Source organism: Kockovaella imperatae (genome assembly GCF_002102565.1).
Source record: "Kockovaella imperatae strain NRRL Y-17943 chromosome Unknown BD324scaffold_7, whole genome shotgun sequence".
Classification (NCBI taxonomy): Eukaryota; Fungi; Basidiomycota; class Tremellomycetes; order Tremellales; family Cuniculitremaceae; genus Kockovaella; species Kockovaella imperatae.
This window is the reverse complement of record NW_019028947.1, coordinates 896979-922397: the sequence shown is the minus strand read 5'-3', so window position 1 is coordinate 922397 and position 25419 is coordinate 896979. Positions and strand designations below refer to the sequence as shown.

The following is a 25419-nucleotide window of genomic DNA, read 5'->3' as shown; positions in this document are numbered from 1 at the left end:
CGCAGAGACATGTTGCACATCGGTGTGCACTGGTGCCTGCGTCTCGAGATGGGCGATGGCATCTTTCTGGTCATAAGAGAGCTCCTTGGAGAGTACCATCTTGGCTGGGGATGGGAAGATATTCTTCTCATCGACCGCTTTAAGAATACTTCGCCAGGTCCTTGCGCCGTGAGTTGCCGTCTGTTGCCGTCCATCATTAGATGTAATTGGAAGATAAAGGGCCGAAGAAATCGCCGATCAAGGATGCGTTAGGTCGGCGCATTACAAGATTAGTCTCCAATTTAATCGACCAGGTGTTAACCCCCGTGGGGGGGCAGTCAACTGAAACGCCACCCACGTTAGCTCGCAGTTTCATTAGTCCTAGCCGAATTTTCTCGGTGCATTTGCGGTTAAAAGGACATCCGTGATCGGGGTGTGTAACCGACATCTATGAAGTGGAGTCAACGACGGGGCGACGGCCCGCGCGGACCGACACCGCCGATTTTGAGCCAACATCAAGGCCCATAACGGCGCAAACGTCTCTTGCCGTTTGGCGAATGTTTGGGCTGAAGCCGGTGTATCACAGAAGGCGCCGATCAGTCACCTCAAGAGCAAAGTCCCGTGCTGCAACCTCCTTTGTGCCCGACCTGCGGACCCGCCGCACAGTGCATCAACGGTGAAAAATGTTTGGATAGACGTCCAGGACAACCACTTATTTATCGAGCAGATCGTAAATCCGCTTCACACTCGGCACCTTGTTCGTGAACTCTGCCTGCGTCTCCTCCCAGACTCTCCGCTGCGCTGCCGTTCCACTGGATCGATTCATGAAGGGAGGATATCTGATATCAGAGTCGGCCCATCAAAAGCGGAACTCACGAGGCGGTGTCAAAGTCTTGCATGATCTTGCCGTGTGACTCGGGACCAGCAGACGCGCCGTTTGTGAGAGCCACAGCTCCATAGTGCGGATCCCTAGCACCAAAGTCCATGATGAGTCGAGGAATGAGCATGGTCCGCTGGACGTTTGTCAAGGGGGTCCAAGCAGAGCCAGGATCTGCGCTGTTGACTGTGATAGGTCCCAGTCGTTTGTCGGCACTCGCATGTGAGACTCGAGCAGCGAGTTCCCGGCCAAAGTAGAGCAAGAGCGCTTTGGACCTGCCATATTGGTGCCCTTGAGCCATGCCGTCCTTGTTGTTCGACAGGCGCTTGAGGTAAGAGCCAGTCTTTGGAACGCCCATCGTGGGAGATGCCGGGTATATCCCAAACGTCGTGACGAAGGTCAAGGTCGGAGGATTGGGGTTGCCAGACGAAGCTTTGAGGTGGGGGAGCATGAGGAGGGACACAAGGGCTGTTGACAGATAGTTGACTTGAATAGACGTTTCCCAACCTTCAGGCGATTCCTTCCTTTTGAACGAAAGTATACCGGCCGTCAACAAGGCATGGTCTAGGTGGCCGAGCGTCTCGAGCTTGGCACCGAGCGCTTCGCATCCGGCGAAAGTCATCAGATCCACCTGCCAGACCAGCACGTCTGGGACGGGCTTCTTCTCCGCCTTTAGTTCCTCCTCGATTTCTCGCTTCAATCGCTCGCAATCCATCACATCTACCATGACCAGTGTCTTGATACCTCTCGATGCGAATAGTTTGCACGCTCTTGAGCCGTATGCGCCATTGGCGCCGGTGACCAGCGCGCAGCGACCGACATACGATTCGGTCAACAACTGTGGACGGCCGTGTCGCTGCTTGTACAAGCTTTGCCAAGGGAAAACTTCGGCAAAGAGCCAAGGCAGACCATAGGTCAGGAGGATAATCGCGAGCGCGACACCAACAAGGATGCTCGCAGCTACCATTGCGCAAGGTGCAAAGGACTACGGTAGTGATGGGGTTCCTGACATTGCTTGTTAGCGGGAATGGATATTTCCGGAATCCCGATGCATGTGGCATCCGCGAGCTTCGGACTCGGTCTCTGCCGCTGCCATGTCTCTGGTTTGGTCTAGTCTCGCGGCGGACTCCTCACGTCATACATGCCATGTGCCGTGTCATTGACCCGTCCGCTCAGCCCACACGTCGTGCCCTAGTCCACCGGCGTGGTATTGCTAGTGATCAAGGTATTGGCTATGCCAGCGGCCCAAGAAACGGCCGCAGGCAAGGCACCCGCATCGAGCAATGGCAACACTGTCGTCGCTAGAAGAGTCAGACCGAACTATCTCCACATACTCACTGATCTGGCAGCCGACCGGCGGCGCTGTCCCATTCATTCTCGAGTTGACCCAGTTGAACACATTGGCCAGCTGTAATATCTCTTCTGTGCCATGTTCAGATGCCCCTTCATCCGTTTCGAATATCAAAGACTTGATCCCATTGGCGCACCACGAGTTGACCATCTTCTGGACGGTGGCATACGGTATCACCTCGTCATGCAGGGCATGGAAGACACGGATTGGGGCGACTGGCACCAGATTGGGATCCTGTCCCAACAGCTGCTGCGACAAAGGGCCAGCAAAGGCTGGCTGATATACCAGCTGACTCCCGTAGGATTGGTACTCTGTGCTGAGAAAGTGTTGAAAGGCAAAATCTAGGGCGACCGTCGGTGATTTGCAACCGTTGAAAGTGGTGTTCCGCGCAGATAGTCCGATAGACGTCAGAGACGCAGAGAGCAAGTCTGCGATCGCTTGGTATGCTTGGGACTGGCCAAAGATGCCTCCGATGGCGAGTCGCGCGTAGGGTCCTCCATCCAGATTCTGAATACACGCTAACAGGTCCGCAGGGGTTCCACCGACGGACCACGCTACCACATTGATGGAAGGTGCATAAGATGCATGCAGTGCGGCGGCCCAGCCCGTAGCGATCGCGCCTCCAGAATATCCGACCCCGGCCACTTGGGTGTTGGCATTTAAGCCTATGGGACCATAGCTGAGAACCGCTCGCACGCTATCCAGCACGGCATGGCCGCTGAGGATACCGGCAGAGTATGCCGAGTCGGGACCCTCGTAATCGGGCGAGTTGACGATATAGCCCTGATCCAGAAATCCGATCATGTACAGTGTCTCGTCATCCGAGGTCGTGCTCCACCCACCCCCGAGATATGCTGCGGACGGTGCGCATGCGGTCGAGTCGGCGTCATATGGCTCCGCGTACGTGATGAGGTTACCGTTCGGCTGCGTCGGCTTGAAGATGGTAGTGGTGGCGGCGAATTTGGTGGTATTGGCCCCTTGGGTGACGTACAGTAGCTGATATCCCGTGGCATTAAGTGGCCTATCGTTGTAGATCGGCTGAAAGGTCCGTGATCGCAACACTGTACCCAATGGCGAGCCTTGAACGTTCCCAGGTGAGATGTAGAAGGGATCTAGGGGGGATGCTTGACCGCCTCGCGCGAACAAGCCCGTGACCGGAAGGGCGGATGCAGTTGCCCATAGCGTCTGGAGCAGGTACGGCAGTATCATTCCTCGAGATGGTGGGGCGACTGACGGTCAAACATGCTGGAACGAGCATATATCAGGTTGAAATTCTTGGGCCAATGGTGCTGTAGGTTCGGCCAAGTTTTCGGAGAATTGCTCGGGAATGGTTTCGGTGCGGTGATCGGAATGTAATGAGCTTGTTCCGACGCCCCAGCTGCCTCGGCGTCGTGCACGCTTGCGTTACTTACCGATGCTGGGGGATGGGCAGTACTGCAGCCAGAAGCTATTGCCGTATGGCGCGAGGTCTGCCCGGCACATACGCGTGAATACACTCGACAGTAGCCTGGATACAACGGGATTAACCAGATCTACAACCATACCAGGCCAGTGGGTCTAAATAAAATACACACAGACAAGAAAAAGCCCAGAATCCACAACGCACTGCTTTGTCATACCGCCTCCTCATCCACGTGTTCGCTGACCAGTGCCGTGATCTCCACATCCTTAAAGAGGTGTGCAGCATAAGACGGCGCAAACAGGTCGGAATACTTTTGTTCGTAATCGCCCTGTATCACACAATGGGCCAATCCGAGAACCACAGATTGATAATCGGGGTTTTCGATGCCAAAAACGCTCGCACATTGATGGAACGTCATGACGTTTCGGGCGATCGCAGTCAGTTTTGCCAGGCCGATGATCCTTAGCGATCCTACCGGGATCGCGAGTGTCCAGCCCAGCGCTTCGAGTGAACGCCTGCACAGCACGTTGAAGATATCTGCGACGCTCATGCCCTCTCTGGCTAAAGATGAGATAGTGTGATGCGAGGTGAACAGATTGGACAGCTGCCACAGAGCTGTGACTTTGCAGTCGACGAACTGGGTTCGCACCGCATCTTCGACCACATCATAACCTGTTGCTGAGCTTGAATCCACGACGTCATCCTGAATTACACGTTCCAATATCTGCACAGCTCCGTCCATACCCGTCGCAGCGTTGTATACTTGAGACAGGCGGATGACCACATTCAAAGACTGACGCTCACTGGCCGATAAGACAATCTCGTCGGCCCCAGCCCCGACCTCCTCAAGGAGAGCTTCCAAAGAACTGGGCACTACCGGCGCCCGATGAATGGTCGACCGACGTTGTGCGCTGACGTAGAGAGGAATGGTGGCCATCTCAGTGTTGAAAATGGCCAACTCTGCACAACGAGCGGAGAAGCGATCGGCGGCGGTTGCGTTAGAGGGCAGAAGGCTGTTCAGAGCGACGGCCTCGGACAGGTACAGCAGGGCTCGATTCTGCTCGTCCAGCACACTGTGAGCGATGAACAAGACGACGGCGACGTAGACGCAGTATACGTTCGGCGAGGCGGAATAGTCGCAGGACGAGCGAATGTCCAATGTCTCGCGAACAGACTCGCGAAGGAGATGAGTACCCTGATGAGGGTTTTCCCTGTATGCAACGGCTTGACTGGCGATCCGCAGGGCGGAGACGAACGTCTGCAACTGTTGAGAATGGTACTGTTCTTCAAAGTCACGCTTGAATCGGTCCAAAGTGATGAGAGGATATATAGCGACCATGCGGCGAAAGGCGGCATACATATCATCATCGCGCCAGCTCTGAGTCGGTGAGCTGGCCTCAGCCTGGAAGAGCGGTTCGGACTGAGACGGGTCGGTCAAGAAGTCCTGAAGCCAGTTCGTTTCTGGTGCTAGTCTGTGAATTAACGCAGGATCTGCGAAGATTCCAGCGTAGTCATCGGAGGCAGCGTGTTCAGCGGTGTCAGATGGCAGCAACGCATGACCGCTGCTGGAAGAAGACAACAGCGACAGTGGAGGACTCTGCTCCAGGCTCAAGGCTAAGCTGGTGCCGGCGTTTTCACGAGTAGTGACGGGCGGCGGTGAAGCGGGATGAGTCTCTTGAACAGGCGGTGGATGCCTGGTCGGCTGCAGACGCCGTAGTAGGTCGAATCGTCTTGCGAGTCAGTCCCGCAACACATATGACACTCACTTGCCCTTGCCTTTGGGGCCACGACGCGCCCTAGGCAGATTGAATGTACACCAGAAACCTTGTTGGGCGCAGCCTATGCAGCAGCCAACTGCTTCGGGCGACGGACAGCACTGGGACCGGTCAGCGCTGCGAGACCTGGCTGTGCCTTACTTTCACCTTGCGATACCGGCAGGCATCGCAGGCTGTCTTTGATCTGGCCGATACCATGATGGTGGATGAAGAATAACGACGAGACGCCCCGCCCCGGTCCCGTGGGACTCCGGGAAAAAAAACAGGGCATCGGCATTGCCGGGGACCTTTCAAATGGACGATCGTTTTGATTCCGGAGCTTTGCCTCAGTGGCAATGAAAATACAATGCATGGACCCCACATCCTACCAGCAGACCCTCGATTCATCGCGACACTTCCTCGACCTGGAGACCCTCCCCTGTGCCCTTCTCTCCGCTACCCTCTCCCATGTGTCGGGACTCGCATTCGCATTGATGATCTGTAAAGTCAGCTAAATACGCTAGATATTACTCACTGCGCCACTTTGACGCTGGCAGGTTGATACTGTACATCTCATCAATCTCGGACATGGATCGTCCCTTGGTCTCGGGAAGGTACAAGTATGTGACAACCAGGGTGATTGCCATGCAGCCGCCGAAGATGAAATCAGTCTTTGCGCCCAGCATTGGAGGTCCAGAGGCGAGTTGAGGCACGGCAAATGTGGTGACAATTGCGGTGACATAGGACCAGAACAATGTCCAAGAGAGCGTGGCTTCACGCAGGCGGGCGGTGGGGATCTCAGTGGGAAGCAGGAATGCCCTGCATTTGGGTCAGCCCACGTGTCAACCTCGGTGACGATTGACTCACAAGGATGAGAACGACATTGAGTTAACGAATCCGAAAACAATACAGAGTGCTGCCAACGCGCTACGAGCAGATGCACTGGCGAGATCGGTGGCGAGTCCGGCGATGGCAAAGTCGAGTATCATGAGAAGTGTGAACCCGAATAAGGCTGTCGGGCGTCGGCCGAGTTTGTCCACCAACGTGGGACCAACGAGGATTCCAGCAAATTGGACGGTAAAGATCAGAATCGTGATCTTGAAAGGATCGGCGACGCCACTCTGAGTCAAGATGACGGTGGCATAGGCGAGGACAAGAATCTGGCCACCAACTTGACTGGCAGCAATCATGTAACTGGCCGTCAGTGTTCTTCTGATGTTGGTTCGGTTGAGAATCTCCCAGAAACGGACGTCTTGTTGTCTCTGTTGAGTCTCTGCCAAGCTCTGTGCCATGTCCGCCAGTTCTTGTTGGACCAGTGCGTGCTGATCTGGGGAGACAGGTCGTAGTGAAGTCAGAGTCTTCTTCGCCTCTTCCTGTCGGCCCTTTGAGAGCAGCCACAGGGGACTCTCCGTAGCGAGGAGGGTGAGACAACCGAATGCAACGGCCAGGGCAGCTTGAAGGGCCAGAGGGATCTTGTACGAGCGAGAATCAAGGAGGGTAGAGGTCCCCCAGACCGTCGTAACGGCGAGGATGGACACTCCCTGGCTGATGCAGACCGCAAGTCCAACAGCCCTGCCACGGACTCTAGGTGGTACCAGGTCTGCCATGTAAAGGGGTCCCACAGTCGTCAGGATCCCGATACCAGAGTCTGACTTATCAGCAAGCTTCAGACCATCGCGTTGCTCACTGTTCCAGAGCCTTCCAACTACCAGTGCTGCCATGTTCGGTGAAAAGAGCTGCAGGATACTTCCTGGGATGCAGAGAAGAAAGTACGCTGCCAGGAGGGACTTTTTACGCCCGATGCGTTGCTGCATCGGCGTACCAGCAACCACACCCAATGCCGCACCGATCAAAGGCACACACACGAGGAGATCGAGATTATCGGCCGTGAAGATAGGGCCTGCTCCACCTTGATACTTGAGAACCAAGAGTGGAAGTGATACAAGGGGCGACGTAAAACTGTTGTCATACGCGAAGAGTGCAAACGCCATACCGACGATTGCGACTGGGACCTGTCAGTAGGCGGCCGTGCTCGAGGAAACTAACCGTTCAAGGCCAGTCTGGCATTGAGCCACTTGGCATGCGCCAGATCAGGAGCGCCGGGGCTCGTCGACTCGTTGATAGATCCATTCACTGTGGCTGAAGTCATGTTGCTAGACTGAAATCGATGAAGACGACAGGACCCATGCTCCGTGGCGCGAGGTATCCTTTTAAGGTGTTTCCCCGCTACAGCGATCGGCAATTGAGCATATTTTTGCCGAAGACAGCACCGAGATCAAGACATAGAACCGAAAACTGCTCCGAAAACTGCGCCGAGAGATGTGTCCAAGGATGATGACCTTTATAGCCCATCGATGTTCCTCATCCTGCTCGCCTCGGTGCATAACTGTTCTTGATCATGACGAACTCACAGCAGTCCGCTACCAATGGCTACACGCATATGGCCAATGGCGCAAAGCTCAAGCCGACCCCAGCCGAGAGGGAGGTGATGGAGGCCCAGGCCCTGTCGGAGAAGGCGACGAGCATGGTCGAAGCGCCTGATAGAGATTGGATCAAGGTGAGCCAGCACCAGATTTACAGTGTTTAATGTCAGTCTCTGGCTGCTCTCAACATTGATTTCAAAGCCATACCGTCCGGCTTGGACTACGTTGGTATGCGTCGTTGGCTCAAAGACTCGTATGAAAAGGTGGACAGAAAGTTCAATCACCATTCCTGGCGAACACCGACTCGGGTCTCGAAGAGCGAGGTCATGCTGGAGAACGGAGACGATGAAGGATCATTCCGGTGTGTCATATGGGAGCCGGAAGAGGTCGCCACCGACGAAACTTCTCGGCCTGTCATCCTTATGTACCATGGAGGGGGCTTCATTCACGGCTTTCCCGAGTTGGACGAGGGTGAGGAGGAAATCGCTTTAACTCTCATGCTCACACCTTGCAGACCTCGCTGTAGTATTGGCATCGGATCTGCGAGCCGTAGTGGTCGGCGTGGATTACCGTCTGGCTCCTGAGCACAAATTCTCCACCATTTTGAACGACTGTCGTTCTGCCGTCGAATGGATCATCGAACATGCTGATCGGTACAATGTGGACGCCAAACGCATCGGGTTGTGGGGAGCATCTGCTGGGGCACATCTCGCCGCCAATGTTGCCATGCTCGAAGCTCTCGCCCATGAGCCCAGTCGGATCTGTCAAGCATCCTTGGTCGTTCCTCTGCTCTGTCACGTCGACGAGTGCCCTAATCCGTTGAGTGATGTACAGGCCGAAGCCCGGCAAAGAATGGACGACGGACCGAAACAGGCTCTGGACATGGCGATGATCGGGGCCAGAGAGCTATTTAGTGAGCTGGTTGGACAAGTCTCACGCTGACGCCCCAGACTTTATGCGCCCAGACGGAGTCCGAGATGATGACCCCGAAATATCCCCTTTGAGACGCCCAGGTCCCTGGCCAAGTCATCATGCTGCCGTGCATGTGACTGTTGGCGGCTGTGATCTGCTCCGAGATCAGGGCATTGCATATTACATGGCACTACAAGATAATGGGATCGAAGCCGAGCTTCAGCTCATCCCTGGCGTTCCACACGGATTCACATGGGCAAGTCGATCACGAGCAGTTTCTCAATGGTTGGATGGGCAGATCAAGGTGTTCGAGTTGGCTTTCCGAGGTAGTCGATCATGACGCGTATGCATGAGGGTCCAAGATGCCATCAGCCCTGTCTGGTGCGTTCTTTGCAAATGCTGGACCTCCAGCGATAAATGAACGCAATTCGGGTATGGGTTGAGCTTTGGCGTCGCAGAAACGGCTGTGCCGATTTTGGCGTCGGAGATGACGGTTGTTACAGAGATTGAACCCAACAGAGAAACAAACATGGGAGGAGACAATCAAAGGCTTACGGAGCGCTGACATTAGTCACCATATGAGGATGTGCTGCTTTTCAAGTACTTGTGTCGACCAAATTGATATTGTGCATTTGTCTACACCTCAGAAAGGCCTGGCGTAGTCGCGCAACTAAACATCACCACAAGCAATTCCTACTTTCCAAGAAACGAGTCTCATTGTCCATGTCAATTATAAACTATCATTGTCCGTTCGCCCGATCGAAAACTAGGCGGGTCCGGCAGATGCCCAGTGTTGGTGAACATCAGGGCCGCTGCATTGCCAGCCTTGAACATTCTGGGTGCCAGCCTTCACGTCGAGACACTGGTTACCGTTGTACACGGCGATGTGGTTGTCCTGAGTGTAGTACATGGTCTGCTGGAAGAGACCAGGGTAGCATTGCCAGATCTTCATCGGGACTCCGTCGTATCCGCCATTGTCACCAAAGTCGATGCAGTAGTTCTGTCCGGCGACCTGAATGGACGTGACACCGGGGTCACTGTAGACCCACATTTGATTGGCGGTCCATGCGCAGGGAGCGATGCCGACGGGAGAGCCGTCGTAGAACTGACCGTTGGTGACGGTCAGACATTGAGAATAGTCCTGTCCATTCTGCCAGTAGATGACCTTTCCGGTCGCGGCAGGCGCCGAAGAAGAGGTGGAACTGGGAGCCATTGTCGAAGTGGGGGTCATGCTCGAGGTGCTCGCCATAGAAGTGGACGAAGCGCTACCAACAGCCATAAGAGTGAACGACTGGATGTCCCCATTATTGTAGTTGGAACCACAAGCGACAAAGTTGGTGCCCGCCGAGCTGCTGTAGTCGAGACAAGGCGTGTACCCTGTCACCGCGATATGATCGGTGTCAGTGTAGTAAAACTGCTGCTGCGCGAGTCCGGGGTAGCATTGCCAGACCTTGGCAGGCACGGATGGATCGGATCCGGGGTTTGTACCAGCATCCAAGCAATAGTTGGTTCCTACAAGCTGGACACTGAGTTGGTTACCAGGCTGGATATTCCACAAGCCGTACAGGGCGTTGGTAGGGGAGAGAGTCTGGACCGAGTGGCAGTCGACGAAACCGACGGGTGTGCCGTCTCCGAGCCCACCGGCACCAGTAGGGTTGGTAGCCAAACAGAGGTTCGAGGCACCGTAAGGACTGGTTGGAGTGACAGGCAACTGGATCAGGTACCCGGATGTGTTGCCCAGATCTTGTCTCTTGGCCGGAGCCGCAGAAACTGTAAGTGCGGAGAGGAGCAGGGATGAGAGCATTTTGGATGAGTCGACAGGATCGGGGGGCTAGCAGGGGCTATAGGCATTCATATGTACGCTATTTATCCATCTGGCTCTTTCCGTTGGCTCCATAAATCGGGCGCCGCCTACGCCATTTGGAAATCGCCGAAGAGCCCGGATGTTTGTTGAAAACTTCCGCAAATGGCAGAGCCACTTTGTTTGCTGTGCCCAGCCCCGCGTGTACACATGTTGCGCCCCAGCTGGGCTGAGGGCAGCTGCAGAGCGGAACTTCACACCGCTTCATGATGGTAACCGCCTCTGCTCGAAGTGGGAAGTTCGGCAGTTGTGGCTTCTTCGCCCAGGTACATGTGCTCTAACCATTGGGACATTTCACTCGGCACGGATGCTAGATCTCCTCGAGAAAATGAATGCTTTGTTTATTGCGCCCTGCCATTCAACCATTCACCGAAACTCAAATGAGCCCCTCTGCCGCATCTGGCAGCTCAGCCATCTGATGCAGCTCCAACCAATGTGGTACTCTGCCCATTCAGAGCGCAATTCTCGTTTGCCATCATGACCCCATCCATCGGGATGCAAGTGCGATGCTCTTCAGACGGTCCAGCCCTTCCGCCGCCGTAGACATGCCCTTTCCAAGAATCAGTACAGCAGGCTAAGCACTCCAGTCCTCTTGGGACATCTTTTGAATGTTCCAGACGCTGCAAGCAGCGATCATCCGAACAATCACTGCATTGTACCAAGCCCTGCTCTATAGTCTACAACTTGTCGTCCCTCTCCTCAAACTCGCCGGCCTTCTCACTGAGAACTTCGACCTGTGCCAGTTTCTCCGTGTTCTGCGATTCAGCGTCTGCAGGCACAGCAGTACCAGGACCAGCTCTCAATTGTCGGCCGTCCTTGTTCCAGACCCACAGAGCCCATCCGCAGATGTAGACAAAGCATGGTATGACGAGGTAGTACGATGTTCGAGTGGAGAACTTGTCGGCAATGGCACCTTGAATGGGAGGGAAGACGGCACCACCGCTGGCACAAGTGTCAGTCAAGTCGCTTTACCATGTCTCTCTCAAAAACTCACGCAACACCCATGACAAGGAGAGCGGACGCTCGACGGGTGTGTCGTCCAGCGCCTGATGTTCCCAGGACGAAGATGACGGGGTACATCTAGGTTGTTAGCGAGGCGCTAAGCTCATATAACTCACGATCGACTCAAAGAACATGATGATGATGAGGCAGACGACGCCGGGCATACCACGAAGACTTCCAATCAAGACAGCCAGTACTGTGCACACTGCCGCATAGACGGCCAGCATGAGGGGAGCGGAGATGTAAGAGAGCAAAGCAGTTCCGATGAAGCGGGCAACGGTGAAGGTGATCAGTCCGTAGGACAAGAGCTGAGAGCCACGGGCATCTGGAATGTTGGCATTGGAGTACGAGTAGTTGAGGAAGAACGATCCAATGGTGACCTGGGCGCCGACGTACAGGAACTGAGCCACAAATCCAGTGATGGCCCTGTACTGTTTGTAGAATGGCTCCAAGGCCGTCACGTGACCATTTCCATCGAGAGAGTTCTGGTGAGCGATTGCCTCCGCTTGGGCTTGCAGATCCGCTTCGGACACCTCAGGGAGTTTGGTGAAGACGAAAGCGAGGGCGATGGCGACACCCATTCCGGCGACGGCAAGATAGACCCATTGCACATTGTTCAAGTTGTTCGCGTTCTCCCCGCTGAAGAAGTATTTGGAGGCGATCAAGGGTCCAGAGAAGGATGCGACACCGTTGAATGACTGGGAGAATTGGAGTCTGAAGTTGGCAAAACCTCGAGGTGGCATGACTGAGACATAAGAGTTGGCCGCGACCTCGAGTGTGGCGAGACCGCAAGCAATGACCGCAGTGCAGACGACGAATCCACCAAAGATGGCATGAGGGTTCTTGGTGTTGACACTGTACTTGGCAACGGGCCAGAAAAGGATCGCACCGAGCGAGTACAAGCAGAGTCCCATGATGATTGCGGTTTTGTATCCTCTGCGCTTCAAAACTTCACCAGCGACGGGCGAGTAGGCAAAGTATCCGATACCGAAGTAAGCCACTTGAAGACCGGTTGATTGAAGCTTGGTGATGTGCAGGACATTTTGGAAGTGCTTGTTGAGTACGTCGAGCAGTCCGTAGGCAAATCCCCAGAGGAAGAAGAGAGAGGTGACGAGGATGAAAGACCACACTGGAATGTGAGCCGAGTCCAAAGGGCAGCACACTCACAATAATCTCGCTTCACGAAACCTCGTTTGAGAGGGTTACCTCCACCGATGTCCTCTCCGGGGACGAGATGTGTTAGGGCAAGAACGGCTCCAGGCATGTTGGCTGAGTATTGGATTGATTTGTGCTAGACTTTTGATGGGCCAGAGACACCTTCAGACGTCTGTCTTATATAGTGCACGAATGATGATGTGCGCGTGCCTGAAACCAGCATCCGACGCTAAAGACGGTCCAGATTGCCCCGCGAGAGCGTCTCAAAAATTCCCTCGTGTGCCCCAGAATAGGCCGCCACACCCTAGCTCGATGCAATGAGCGTAAGAATGAGAGGTTCCATGACCAATATTTTTAGCGTGCGACGCCTTGCGCGCAACATTTTCGTATAAAATTTTCTGAGAATCGAACTTTCAGCCATATGCCGGTGGGCAGGAGAATCAATCTTACTGGGGCGAACATAGTTCTTGGCTCATGGGAAACTAGAGATTTGGGGACGAGAAGTGGACAGTTGGACCGAGTTCCACCGAAGCTAGTGCATTTGAAATACATTCAGCACACCTTCCGTCCAGGTTCGATCGGATTGGGTTTGGCGAGGCCCGTTGGAGGCATCTGCAAGCCATTGGAACAATCTCATTCGGAGCTATAATTTGGGGCACAAAACCAATCTCGCACGGTGGGCGGGGGCGTTGTTGGGGTATTTGAATGGGCAACTGTATTGAGGGAGTTGACACGCATCACGTGCATGATGAGCTTTGCAAAAAAGCTTCCGGCGGGCTTCGCTTTACGCCCGTCGGCCGCGGTCGTCGCCGGTGACATCATTTCTTAGTTCTTCATTGGCTTGGGACCACGATACCCGGCTCAATGTTCAACTTGTTCATGCTTGTATCCGCTATCCTCAGGCTACAATGCGATCCTTACACGTCAGAACATGGAGCTGGCAAATGTAGGTCGCCTCAAGACCATTCAGAACTGAAAATCAACAGGTTCAACGTGAATCTTGGGACGGGCGGATGTGAGTGGATAATCGTATTCGAGAACCAACCCCTCCATCAGTCGCCATTGTGCTCGCCTCGATTCCCCACAAGTTCCGAGGTCAACATGCCATCGGTAAGCTCATAGATACACCTGAGCCAACGACCTAGGTACCGTCTTCTTCATCATCGACATTGTGGTATTCATCGTCAACGTTGTCATGCTCTCCCTCCGAGCGATCCATTTTCCCCATCTCTTCGCCCTCAGCTTCAAGAGTCATTCAGAGGGAGTGTGGACGCCCGTCTCGGCCGTTGCCCTCTCTACCCTTCTGACTAACACCATGCTGTATGGCATTCCCTATTGTGGGCCTTGGTTGCTCATCGTTTGCGAAGTATGGTATTGGGTTTACATGTTCTTGGCACTGTGCCTCACGCTTGCATACAAGCGGAATTTGTGGGTACCTGTGACGACAAAACTCATCACAAAGCCGTACAATCTCTCGCAAACTGTCTGAGATCAGTCCACCCGACGCCCTGGAAGTGTACCCACTAATGTTCTGCGGTGTGGTGGGAGCGACCTTGGCCACGAAACTTGCCGAACGCTACGCACGCAGAGCATTTACGGTAGCCATTTTCTCATACGTCGTATCAGGTACGCCACGTCCATTTGGCAATGTGCTCATAGCATCTGGTCTCGGGTTTTTCAACGGCCTATTGATACTCAGTGTATATGTGGCCCACGATTTGATGATCAAAAACACGTCCAGCTCGGTCCTTCCCTCACACCTGATATCGGTCGGCGTGCCAGGCTTTACAGCCTACACGACTATCAATCTCGGACACGCAGCTTTGACACTATGGCGGGAGAACGACATTTTTGCCGGAGCGGGCGAGGGTGGACCAGATCCTCAACTCGCGGGTCAGATCTTTTTCTGCATCAGTATATGGTTCTGCCTTTTACTCGTGGTGAGTTGCCGTTGCCGGTCCACCTTCCTGATCCTTCAGGGAATGGGCGGTAGGTGAATCATCTTGACTGTCTCTAACGGCAGCTTGGTTGCTCATGGGCTTCTCCTGGAACGCATTTTGGTCATGGACGACGAATCCCAGGAGACCGATCTTCAGGCGTTGGCACTACGTGAGTTGAGCCAACGAGCTCAGCTGACGCACCCCAGACCTGGTGGGGCTGGACGTTCCCACTGAGTGAGCCTATGGAGTTACCGATCTCCTGACCCTTTCAGCCGGTTTTGTCGGTTCTCTCGGTCGATTGGGCTCTTACCTTCCCTCAAGAGCATTTTCCATCCTCAATATCATTCTCGTCTGCTTCATGGGCTTGATGTAAGTTGGTATGCGAATCCACCTGACTATCAGGTGGCTCTTCAACATTGTTGGTACCATTGTCATCATCTGGAAAGGTGAACTGCCTGGTGGTGAGGAGACCATCGAAATGACCCGTCGCCAAAGCGACTCGGATGATGAGGGCGGCATACCCTCGTGAGGTGTTCTGGAGATCACTCCATGTCGGCAATACGCAGCTACGAGGCGCAGCTCGCGAATCGGTGATCGCGAAGTGCTTCTCCCCGCACTGTGGAGGGCTCTCGACGTTGCTCAGCGTGGCGAGACTTTCAAGGGAGGTTCTTGAAGGCAGGTTCTTCATGCCATGTGATGTCCCACAGCCAGTCAAGCCAGGTGCAGACTGCATGCGACGGCAATCAATGGGAGAAGGTCTAAAAGTGGCGTATCTATCAATGATTGCTGTAACTCATTACACGAACAGCTGTTGTCCATACCGTTCGTTGTCCTCATCACATGCATGTATCGAGGGCTCAGCATTTGTCGGCGATTCGGCAACATCCGCTTGGGTCTCGGCAGCAATTCAAGTCTCATCCGCTAGAATGGGATTCTATTGGGCGACGACCGTCGTTTGCTAGCAACTATCGCCGCCAAAAAGACGTACACTCCAGTTCAAGCAGTGTTCGACATGGTGATTCCGAACCCCTATCAGACTCCTCCGGATACGCCACCAGTCGGTCAATCCCCGAACGCGGCCTCGTCCAAGGCACCAGCGCGCCTGTCTAAGCCCAAGATCTGCTGTAACGGTCCCAAGCGACGAGCCTATGAGTACAATCACGAGCCCGGAAATCCCGTCATCACCCTTCATCCTCAAGGCGCCAGCTCCGTCACCCTGCATCTAGACGAGTACTGGGTCTTCCTGTTCTTCCGTTTCTGCGCAGAGCGGCATCGTATGCAGGTGCGGCGGACATACGAAGGTGTTGCTAGAGAAGCCTTGAGTCAAGATGAGACTATGCAGAAGACATTCGTCGGGAACGTGTTCCGCGAGCTTGACGCAGGAAGTGTGCGTAATCGTGAACTCATCATAGGCAAGGGTGACCAGAGTCACGAGGAGATCTGCTGTGAGGGCGTCCTCTAGCTCGAAGCTGACAACTGTCCCAGTCAGGATCTTCCTTTTCTGTGCCTTTTACAAGATGGAGACTTGGAATGCTCTGGAAGGTGCTCTTGGCCATGTCCCTCGATATTCGACATTCGAGAAGGATCTGCCGATCTACGAGGCTACTATCTCCGACTTGTCTCGTCGGCGTCGAAAGATCTACACCGGTGCCTTTCAGCTGGTCCCCCCCACACCCTATTTTGGCGCTCCTCACTTTGCAGCTTCGCTTCGATTTGTACTGGCATTGATGCAGATGGGCTTGCCTGCCAAGCTATTGTCATGCCATTACGCAGTCGACGCGTCCAACATCCTCCGGACGGTGCCGACATTGGGCGGCTTTCTCTCTCTCAACATGCTTTGCTACCTAAACGACTCGCCGCACTTGTCATTCAGCTACCGCAACTTTGCCTCCTGTGGTCCGGGATCTAGGGCGTTTCTTCGCGCAATGTTCGGCCCATGCATCAACTCAACAGCTTACGAGGAAGCTGGACTGCACTGGCTACAGAAGAATCAATGGCAATACTGGGCAGCCCTGGGGGAGGATCCTCCACATGCCTGGGAGCTAGGCGTACGGCCCGGCGTCAGGGTCTTGGATATTGAGAACGCTCTGTGTTGGTGTCACCGCTACGTCAAAGACTATCTCCGGCTCGGCTACGGCTCTGTTGCGGACTCAACAATGCCCGTCGTCAAGCCCGAAGCTTTTGCACCCGCCTGGTGCGACGAGGAGAAAAACGCCTTGAATCAAAGCAAAGCAGTCTTCGATGATGACTACGAAGAGGCCGCAGCAAAGACGAGACCGGTGAAGGAAGGTGTATGGGAGGTGGAACGGGTTGTTGGCAGGAAAGGCAATAGAACTGACCCGGATGGCCTTTTCAGAGTTCGCTGGGCAGGCTGGCCGCCGGAAGATGACACATACGAGCGAGCGTCGACCCTGAGAGACGGTTCAGCCGACGCCTTGGCCGAATGGCTGGAATGGGAGGGGACCGTGTGGTCATCGATCGCTCAAGTCAAAGAGAAGCACTTGTATAGCGAAGTCAAGGCAGAGCTGGACGAGGACATGTCAATCAAGGTCGAATCAAGTCCGCATAGGAGAACGAGGAAGCGGCAGAAAACAATGTAGCATGCGGCTGTCCATCTATATGACGAGGGCTGCTCTTGGATATCATGTATGGTACAAATCAGACAACAATGGCAGGATACCGTTCAAGACAAGATCAGAATATTGCCTCCCTCGCAAACATCAGATACACCGACGCCGCCCACGTATAGCACGAGTCCCTGTTGCCCGTTCCTTTCTGAGCATCATAATTCTCTGCAAAACCCGAAACATCACACATCGCCATGAATCTTGCCCTGATCGTGTCCGCTGTGGCCAAATGCCCACTTTTGCGGAGGCCCGACTCGATCAAAGCCGTTACAGGAGCCCAAATGGGACCTCTCCAGTAGCCATCGGGCTCGTATAGGGGCGAATCGAGAGCCTCGGTTGCTAGACCGTGCTGTGTCGTAAACTGGTCCAGCAGACCCACCATCCGGGTCACGATAGGCTTGGGGAGATAAGGGGCCGCCACGAGAGGGATCAGTGTCAAAAGCGAGCTGCTCTTGATCAGCTTTCCCGTTCGAGCTGACTTGACCACGAAACCGTCATCTGTCCAGAGCTCATCGACGAGGTCATGCGCCAGGCGATCGCGGGTGGAGACCCATTGTTCAGACTCGTTCCCCCTGCGGAGATTTGCCGCAGTGACTGCCAGCCAGTCAGCCTGTATAATGAGAAATGCCGCTAGGTCGGGAGACACGATGACTGGATCTTCATCGAAGCAGGTCGCATTGTCCCACCCTGAATCGTTCCCATGGATGTAATGACAGAGCTCAGAATGGGAACTGGTCCGATTGACCAGCCAAAAATTTGTAAAGCGAGAGACCTGTTGTCAGTCAGATCGCGCTGTTGCTCACCTTTTCGTATAGCGGCTCGAGACTCCTTCTGTCAATCTTTGCAACCTCTTGTATCTTGAACAACGCCCAGCCGTAGATAGGAGGTTTAGCAAAGTCGTACAAAATCTGATCGTCAGCTCGTTCGGACAATCACCCACCTCGCACTGAGTGACTGAGTCTGGAAGGCGTCCCTGTGGGGTCTGAAAATCGTATGGAATCAAGATATTGTCCAGGGCTGGGCGTAGACCTAGCGATGCCAGAGCGACGGCGTTGAAACAATTGTCCCATGACCAAATCTTGTCCATCCAGAGTTTGGACATGAGTACGCCCTCACGCTTCAGTAGACCCATGGGTCGGACAGTCGAGGTCCACATGGCAAAGGCGGCATATGTCTCGGTCGACGAGGCATTGCTGGTCCAAGGCAGGAGCGCTTTAGCGTATTCGCTGAAACGTGCATGAGCGTGCGACTTGACGTCTTCAAAGCAGACGGTCGATAGTGCCGCAACCACGTCGGGCAGGGTTTCGAATCGCTCTGAGCCCTCATCAGAAACCAGACTCGTCTCACGCTCGATAATGGCCAACTCCCAGTCTCCCCCCTCGCTGGATTTGATGGTGATCCTACGATTCCCATCGTCGGCGGTCAGAATGTTGACGCACGTGAATTCGCCTTTGAGTGCGACAAGATACATCCCCTGGTAGCCAAAGGTCGTAAATTCGAGCATACTCGGAAGCTTGTGTCGGCTCTGAACCGGTGCGATGTAGGAGGAATATCCGCCCCCTAGGACCGAGGCATCCGTGTCAAGATTGAGCGGGATAGTCCCCCGAACGCGAAGTATTCTCGCGTCTTGAAAGACTGCCTCGGCTACGGTTCTATCATGGAGCTTCCAGTGCAAAGTATCCGCACTCGCGCCAAACGTGGTCGGTGAGTCTGTAGTCAAAAATCCCTGAGGCGGGGGAAGCTCTTCGACTGACGGTCTCAGCGCAAACATGGGTCTGCCGATGGGAATCTGATGAGTCGACAAGTAGAGGTCAGTGTGTGGACACTGGCCTCCCCCCGGTCCTGCCAGAGTGCACAGGGAGAGGTATGAGCCACGGCACGACCATGGCACTTTGTGTAAGTCGACTGAGAGCTCGTGCATGACGAGTTTATGACATCAAAAGGTGTGGGACCCTTGCAGCGGCGAGACCCGTTAAATGTCCCGAAGTGTCGATGATGTTTTAACACCCGTGGGAAACTTGAGAGTTTCCGCCTATCGATACTGATGAAACCGCATGCATGCTTCATGAGAAGCTGCTCTCGTTCGGCCCGGTCACTCGTTCCGCTTGTCAGCGATCGATTCAGCTCCTCGGACCGACCCTTTTGAATGGTTTGCAACTGGGTAAGAGATCTCGATGAGAACGGGAATATCATCCAGCCCCATTTCTCGTCGGAACTCGGTCCTCCACTCGGCAATATCGGAGGCCGAGATCGGGGGCCAGAAGGCGGGGGCACCGAACTGCTTGCTTTATAGCAGCTGCTCTGGGTCCTATCACCTCCTACATTCGAATCTCTCGAATCATGCATCAGCCATCCAAGATGATTACAGGTGAGTTTAGCACTACTCCGACCATCCGCTCACATGCAGGCATCGTCGTCGACGGTCAATCATTCGCGATCCACACGACTTCCACCTCGTACCGCTTCCATGTGGATGAAGAAGGAGACCTTGTCACGGACCACTTTGGAGCCTTCAGCCCCGAGACTGTCCCTCCTCCCCCCTTCAAGATATCCGGATGGGTCAACAAGCATTCACGTCAGCGCCGCGAATACCCCGATTTCGGGCGAGGTGACTTGAGACTACCAGCCGTCCGCATTCAACATTCCAACGGAAGCGTGGTCTGCCAATTCAAATACGTCTCTCACGAGATCCGAAAGGGCAAGCCAGAGGTCGCCGCTCTTCCTACAGCATATGGCGGAGAGGATGATGTGGAGGTCCTAACCCTGCATCTCAAGGACGAATTGGCCAATGTGGAGCTGGAGCTGGCGTACTCTGTCTTCCCAGCTGACAATGTCATTGTTCGAGCTGCCAAAATCACCAACAAGGGCTCCGAGAGGGTGGTGGTGGAGAAAGCAGCGAGTTGGAGTGTCGATCTCCCAGCCGGAGAGTACGAGATGCTCAGTCTCCGTGGAGATCACAACAGGGAGGCCATCCGAGCGAGGCGACGGGTCGAATATGGCGTCCAGAGGTAGGCACTGCCCACGAGCAACAGCTGACGAGATTCAGTATCGGAAGCAATCATGGATATTCTTCTCATGTTCACAACCCTTACGTCGCTCTGTTCCCTCCTCACACGACTGAGACTCAAGGCGAAGCATGGGCTTTCAACCTCATCTACACTGGCTCTCACTCTATCGAGGTGGAAAAAGTGACTGATGGACAAACCCGAGTCGTCGTTGGTACCAACCCCCTTCATATGTCCTACCCTCTTGCTCAAGGTGAAAGTTTCCTCACTCCAGAATGCGTGGCAACCTTCTCCATAAATGGCCTCGGAACGACTTCACGGAATCTTCACCGCTTCTATCGAAAACACCTCATGCGAGGACCTACCGCGGTCGCTGACCGAGCTGTCCTTCTGAACAGCTGGGAAGGTCTCTATTTCAACTTTGATCACGCTCGCATTGCGACGCTTGCCAAGCACACGGCTGACCTCGGTATTAAGCTCTTCGTCCTGGATGATGGATGGTTTGGAAACAAATACCCTCGAATCAATGATCAAGCTGGTCTAGGCGATTGGGTCGCCAATCGAGAGAGATTCCCAGATGGTATGCCCAAATTTGTTGACAAGGTCGCGGGAATTCCCGTGGCCCACTCGGATGACAAGCTTCGATTTGGAATCTGGGTCGAACCAGAGATGGTCAATCCAAAGTCTGAATTGTACGACGCGCACCCCGATTGGATTTTACATTCTGGCGACTACCCAAGGACCGTGACACGAAATCAGCTGGTGCTCGACTTGTCGAAGAAGCCCGTTCAGGACTACATCATTGATGCCTTGTCCAAGGTTCTCAGCGAGGCCAATATCACCTACATCAAATGGGATAACAATCGAGCGATGCACGAGATGACCACGCCTGCCACGGCACACGATTACATTCTTGGGTTGTATCGAGTTTTACACACCTTGACCACACGATTCCCTCATGTCCTATGGGAAGGCTGTGCCTCTGGTGGAGGCCGATTCGACGCTGGATTGTTGCCTTACTTCCCAGTCAGCTGGACTTCGGACAACACCGATGCCTTGGATCGCATCTTCATCCAGTTCGGCACCTCTCTTGCCTACCCTGCTGCCTCGATGGGATGTCACGTTTCCGCTGTGCCTAATCACTCGACGTTCAGGACAACATCACTAGAGTTCAGGGCGCACGTCGCGATGATGGGTGGATCCTTTGGATTCGAACTGGACCCCGCTCAAATGACCAAAGAGGAACAAGAAGTCATTCCTCAGCTGGTCAAACTCGCCGAGCGTGTCAACCCGTTGATCGTCCGAGGCGATCAGTATCGCTTGGCACTGCCCGATGAGAGCAATCAGCCAGCCGTCATGTACCTCTCGGAAGATGGTTCTCAAGGCGTCTTATTCGTCTACCAGATGCAATCTGTCCTCAACTATGCCTCTCAACCTATCCGCTTCCAGGGTTTAGAGCCAGAAGCGAAATACAAGTTGGAAACGGGTGAAACGTGGACCGGATCAACATTGATGAATGCGGGACTGTATTTTGCCATGAGGGGCGATTACCAAAGTAAAATGGTCTTCTTTCAGAGAGTGTAGGGATAGAAAACATGCATCGCTTTGGCTGTGTCATTTGCATGTCATCCTCAACGCCATTCCGCCACGTACAGTCATGTTACCAGAGCCGTGTTCTCCTTCTCAATCTGAGAAAGTGGCGCCCTCGGCTTCAGCCTAATTTATTAACCTGATCTCAGAATAGCCATCTTTGAAAGCATATAAGGTATACGTCTCGTGGGATGGCATCGTGTCACTGTCCGCGCCACAAGGAAACCACTCACCTACATCATGGGCATTAAAGATCTTGTCTTCTCCATCCCCTCCAGTCGTGGAGGCGCTCCTGGATGTTCAGCCTGCGACTTTGTCATGACCGCTTCAACTTCCGCCTCAACAGGCGTGACCAAACTTCCCGAGCTACCGCATGCGGAGAAACGAGCGAGGGAGGCGAATGTAGCGTCCTGTAATAAGGTAGTCAAATCGATGGACACAGAGGTGCGCTCATGGCCCCTAGGAATCATGCTGACGCCAAAGTCAACCAAATCAAGGGGCTTGTTTTCACTCCGCAAGTCTCGGCAATAGACGTTTGAGGATCTGTTCAAGTTGTACTTAGGCTGACAATGCCGGCGTGGGATAATGTATTTGGCTTTGCCGGAGGAACACTAGTTCGGCTCATGAGCGTGCTGCGCTGCTGATTAGACCAGGCCCTGTTGAACTGTCACCGTCATGGGGACTACAGCATTCAAGAAACAGCCTGCTGCTGCTTCATAGATTGTTTCGGGCTGCACAAGGGCCAACAAGAGTCATCGCAGCCGGACCGCGAGTCTCAGATTGAATAGAATGCGGATTCAAACAGCACCCGGTCATCCACTCAAGTTGGCTGTATACAAGTCGCCCGCTTGAGATTATCGATACACGCCCTCAGAGTACCGCGCGGACAGCTATCTGATGCATCAAGACATCTTCTTACTTGCCGTGGTTGGCAATGCTACCGGCGTCAGAAGATCCAGACGGCGTCACTTACAGGTCGCCGAATAATTTCCATAGAACACTGAACAAAAGTCCTTGAAGACCGTTGGTCAAAATTCTCGTCCTCAATCCACGGCCAAAGAGCCCAATGAGACCCTCAGATGCGACAATCTCCTTGGCGGCGGTCACTGTCACCATCAGCAGAGTCTCTGGCGCTGTGACTCACTGTACGGGACGTCACCTTCGTGTACTTGTCGATAGGTCTTGACGACTCGTAACGAGTTGCTAACAGTGTCAGAAACGACGGATGCGACAAAGCCGATGAATGCTTGACGCTGCAACGTCAGCCGTGTCCTTGAGGACGACGTACGAAGAGCTTTTGCACGATGGTGTGCGCCACGGGCAAAGCCTCTTGAAGAAAATTGTAAGTACCGAACCATGGATCTGGACGAGTCAGTGACTGGTCACACAACGCACTCACAGTTTCCGACAAATGTCGCTGCAGCCGTGGCCAAGGCGCCGTACCACAAACAGCCGATGCCCTTCTCCTTGACTCTATCGCGAAGCAATTTGAGACCAGCTTTGCCGCCCTTGGTCTGTTGGGTCGTCTTGAGCGTATCGATGGGCGTTAACACCATCCGGAAACAAGCAGCCGCCACAGATCCAGCGACAGTCTTGACGAGCACAGGCCAAGTCAGCGAGTCGAGCAAGGCGAGAATACCGGCATTGGCCGCAGTGTCTCCGAAACGGGAAAAAGGACCTTGGAAACTGACTTTCAGCCGAGATGCTTTGACATTGGCTTACATGGCTGCTCCGAGTCCGGCGTAGAATCGCTTGAATCCTCCGTCTCCCCAGAGATGTTTGACGCTGTCTCTGAATCCACCTCCATAGCGATATTGATAGTTCATCACAGTTCGTAGCGGCATTAACGCTAGCACCTGAACGACCATTGCCGCTGCTCCTGCCAGTCCACCGCCTCCGGCAGACTTGAGAGCTCGAACGATGTCAAAGTTGAGCTCATAAGATACGCCTCGACCGGCAAAGGCCACCGCCGCGGCGATGGGGACGGACGCGAGGATGGAGGTATAAAAGGTCGAGAACAGGACCGAGGAGGAGTAAGGGGTCATGAGAGAACCGGGCAGAGGTGGTGCAAAGGATGTCAAGGAGAGAACAAAGCCCTGGAGGGTCAGTTCGACACTCGTCACCCACTCACGAAAGCTGGATCCTGGAGGTAAGCCTTGGTGGAGGGGATCTTCTGGAAAGCTCGGATCATTGGTATCACAATGGCAGGAACCACACCATATCGCCAGAGGACGACGGTCAGGACATTTCCTAGTGTAGGTGGAATCCTCTCCTCAGTTCTGCCCTGGTCAGCTTAGGGTCGCGGTGCAGAACCCACCGATGGACTTCCCCAGCTTTAACAGCAGCTCCTTGTCCAACAATATCGATAGCGACAAACGCTAAAGCTAGGACCTGAAGACCTGAGCCGAACGAGCGCCACGCCCAATTGCCTCGAGTCTGCTCGATGGAGAGGCCGAAAATGGCCCTCTGCACTGGCTTAATGAGACCGATGACCAGTCCAAAGACCGACGCGATGACGAGCGGGGAGAGCAAGCTCGCTCGAGAGATCTTGGAAGCAGGCTTGGTGTCTGATGGTCTGACCAAGGGGGTTCGTTCAGTAGCTTCCTCCGCGTCGATGGGCTCCACTTCGGATTCATCGTCAGCAGGAGGCTGTGGCTTAGGTGTGGGTCGAGGAATGATGAGGACGAGCACAAATCTAGCGTCAGCGGGAGGGGTTACGGGTACACTCACCGGGCGATCTCGACCACTAGGAGATTGATCACGATGTACAGAACGGCATGTGAGACGATGTCACTGGTAGAGTCCATGGTATGCCACACGAGGTGGTTCAGACCGGCATCTCCGCTCGAAATAAAGCCAAGGACTTGGACGATGAGCAGAGGGTAAGAGGAGACACTGACGTGAGCGATTTGCCCGTCCATAGTCTCACTTGTTATAGAGGACATTGTCCAGAAGCCAGGCCGGCGCACTAGAGAACCGATTCACAAGAAGGCCAAAGAGGACAGACGCGATGTGCGAGGTAATATTGACGACGAGCACAGGCCAGACTGTTGTAAGCTGAGCTCGAGGAATCTGCTCACCGATCTGCAGGATGCGGAACCATGTGAGGTACGTGGAACCAGCCAAGGTGAGAAAGACCAAGCAAGGCAAAAAGATGCGACGCGATAGAGGGCTCGCCGCCTGGCACCGTCAGCGGATCTCCGAATAAAAGGCGGCTCACCTTTTGGATCGCCGTGGCTCGCTCCTCATTATTGGCGTAACCTGCTGTGAAGACGACTGCTCCGGCTACGGTAGCCTGGAAGACTGTGGTCACTACGTCTACGAGGGACTCCATGGCTGCTTGAAGAGGAAGATTGACAGTATGGAGAGGATCTCAGTGACACACGGTCATGATCGGCATCGGCTGATTTCCCGTCGGACATCGCCGCTATTGCTGTTTGCGGGTGGGGTGGAGGTTTGGGTGGAGGGAGGACATGAGGATGACCCTCAAATTCGGTGTACATCCCATCGCACATCGTACTTACGCCTACGACACACTCCA

General features: G+C 54.2%; 12 protein-coding genes across 12 annotated transcripts; 4 read left to right on the top strand and 8 right to left on the bottom strand.

Moving 5' to 3' along the window:
* Positions 1 to 691: 691 nt before the first annotated feature.
* Positions 692 to 1823, bottom strand: BD324DRAFT_651444 (hypothetical protein; the record flags this gene model as incomplete). Its single annotated transcript, XM_022018340.1, has 2 exons — positions 692 to 818; positions 856 to 1823. The coding sequence occupies 2 exons, from the start codon at positions 1821 to 1823 to the stop codon at positions 692 to 694; spliced, it is 1095 nt and encodes a 364-aa protein (XP_021871040.1).
* A 224-nt stretch (positions 1824 to 2047) lies between these two features.
* Positions 2048 to 3416, bottom strand: BD324DRAFT_651443 (secretory lipase-domain-containing protein; the record flags this gene model as incomplete). The annotated part of the gene is made up of 2 exons (XM_022018339.1): positions 2048 to 2157; positions 2195 to 3416. The coding sequence occupies 2 exons, from the start codon at positions 3414 to 3416 to the stop codon at positions 2048 to 2050; spliced, it is 1332 nt and encodes a 443-aa protein (XP_021871039.1).
* A 404-nt stretch (positions 3417 to 3820) lies between these two features.
* On the bottom strand, positions 3821 to 5582 carry BD324DRAFT_651442 (hypothetical protein; the record flags this gene model as incomplete). The annotated part of the gene is made up of 3 exons (XM_022018338.1): positions 3821 to 5339; positions 5376 to 5485; positions 5526 to 5582. 3 exons carry the CDS (start codon positions 5580 to 5582, stop codon positions 3821 to 3823), a joined length of 1686 nt encoding a protein of 561 aa, XP_021871038.1.
* A 152-nt stretch (positions 5583 to 5734) lies between these two features.
* On the bottom strand, positions 5735 to 7566 carry BD324DRAFT_627856 (MFS transporter). The gene is made up of 5 exons (XM_022016054.1): positions 7410 to 7566; positions 7051 to 7368; positions 6231 to 7011; positions 5899 to 6182; positions 5735 to 5862 (listed from the first exon to the last, which is right to left on the bottom strand). The coding sequence occupies exons 1-5, from the start codon at positions 7510 to 7512 to the stop codon at positions 5768 to 5770; spliced, it is 1581 nt and encodes a 526-aa protein (XP_021871037.1). The 5' UTR covers positions 7513 to 7566; the 3' UTR covers positions 5735 to 5767.
* A 101-nt stretch (positions 7567 to 7667) lies between these two features.
* On the top strand, positions 7668 to 9063 carry BD324DRAFT_627855 (Alpha/Beta hydrolase protein). Its single transcript, XM_022016053.1, has 4 exons — positions 7668 to 7920; positions 7957 to 8257; positions 8301 to 8699; positions 8737 to 9063. Exons 1-4 carry the CDS (start codon positions 7762 to 7764, stop codon positions 9036 to 9038), a joined length of 1161 nt encoding a protein of 386 aa, XP_021871036.1. The 5' UTR covers positions 7668 to 7761; the 3' UTR covers positions 9039 to 9063.
* Positions 9064 to 9307: 244 nt separating this feature from the next.
* BD324DRAFT_627854 (ricin B lectin domain-containing protein) lies at positions 9308 to 10571 on the bottom strand. The gene has a single exon (XM_022016052.1). It carries the CDS (start codon positions 10500 to 10502, stop codon positions 9465 to 9467), a length of 1038 nt encoding a protein of 345 aa, XP_021871035.1. The 5' UTR covers positions 10503 to 10571; the 3' UTR covers positions 9308 to 9464.
* Positions 10572 to 11192: 621 nt separating this feature from the next.
* BD324DRAFT_627851 (major facilitator superfamily domain-containing protein) lies at positions 11193 to 12874 on the bottom strand. Its single transcript, XM_022016051.1, has 4 exons — positions 12729 to 12874; positions 11678 to 12690; positions 11554 to 11639; positions 11193 to 11501 (listed from the first exon to the last, which is right to left on the bottom strand). Exons 1-4 carry the CDS (start codon positions 12823 to 12825, stop codon positions 11237 to 11239), a joined length of 1461 nt encoding a protein of 486 aa, XP_021871034.1. The 5' UTR covers positions 12826 to 12874; the 3' UTR covers positions 11193 to 11236.
* A 750-nt stretch (positions 12875 to 13624) lies between these two features.
* BD324DRAFT_651437 (voltage-dependent anion channel) lies at positions 13625 to 15185 on the top strand (the record flags this gene model as incomplete). The annotated part of the gene is made up of 10 exons (XM_022018337.1): positions 13625 to 13662; positions 13703 to 13731; positions 13773 to 13826; positions 13862 to 14144; positions 14179 to 14656; positions 14696 to 14705; positions 14740 to 14825; positions 14863 to 14890; positions 14929 to 15025; positions 15059 to 15185. 10 exons carry the CDS (start codon positions 13625 to 13627, stop codon positions 15183 to 15185), a joined length of 1230 nt encoding a protein of 409 aa, XP_021871033.1.
* Positions 15186 to 15537: 352 nt separating this feature from the next.
* BD324DRAFT_627842 (hypothetical protein) lies at positions 15538 to 17257 on the top strand (the record flags this gene model as incomplete). Its single annotated transcript, XM_022016050.1, has 2 exons — positions 15538 to 16101; positions 16142 to 17257. Exons 1-2 carry the CDS (start codon positions 15669 to 15671, stop codon positions 17254 to 17256), a joined length of 1548 nt encoding a protein of 515 aa, XP_021871032.1. The 5' UTR covers positions 15538 to 15668.
* On the bottom strand, positions 17258 to 19589 carry BD324DRAFT_627841 (Six-hairpin glycosidase-like protein). Its single transcript, XM_022016049.1, has 3 exons — positions 18224 to 19589; positions 18087 to 18191; positions 17258 to 18055 (listed from the first exon to the last, which is right to left on the bottom strand). The coding sequence occupies exons 1-3, from the start codon at positions 19202 to 19204 to the stop codon at positions 17351 to 17353; spliced, it is 1791 nt and encodes a 596-aa protein (XP_021871031.1). The 5' UTR covers positions 19205 to 19589; the 3' UTR covers positions 17258 to 17350.
* Position 19590: 1 nt separating this feature from the next.
* Positions 19591 to 21904, top strand: BD324DRAFT_591370 (putative alpha-galactosidase C). The gene is made up of 3 exons (XM_022013798.1): positions 19591 to 19651; positions 19691 to 20291; positions 20330 to 21904. The coding sequence occupies exons 1-3, from the start codon at positions 19624 to 19626 to the stop codon at positions 21870 to 21872; spliced, it is 2172 nt and encodes a 723-aa protein (XP_021871030.1). The 5' UTR covers positions 19591 to 19623; the 3' UTR covers positions 21873 to 21904.
* An 889-nt stretch (positions 21905 to 22793) lies between these two features.
* BD324DRAFT_651432 (mitochondrial carrier domain-containing protein) lies at positions 22794 to 25212 on the bottom strand (the record flags this gene model as incomplete). The annotated part of the gene is made up of 12 exons (XM_022018336.1): positions 22794 to 22815; positions 22852 to 22984; positions 23023 to 23131; positions 23167 to 23240; positions 23278 to 23564; positions 23601 to 23974; positions 24010 to 24157; positions 24196 to 24573; positions 24609 to 24773; positions 24808 to 24925; positions 24959 to 25058; positions 25099 to 25212. The coding sequence occupies 12 exons, from the start codon at positions 25210 to 25212 to the stop codon at positions 22794 to 22796; spliced, it is 2022 nt and encodes a 673-aa protein (XP_021871029.1).
* Positions 25213 to 25419: the final 207 nt, after the last annotated feature.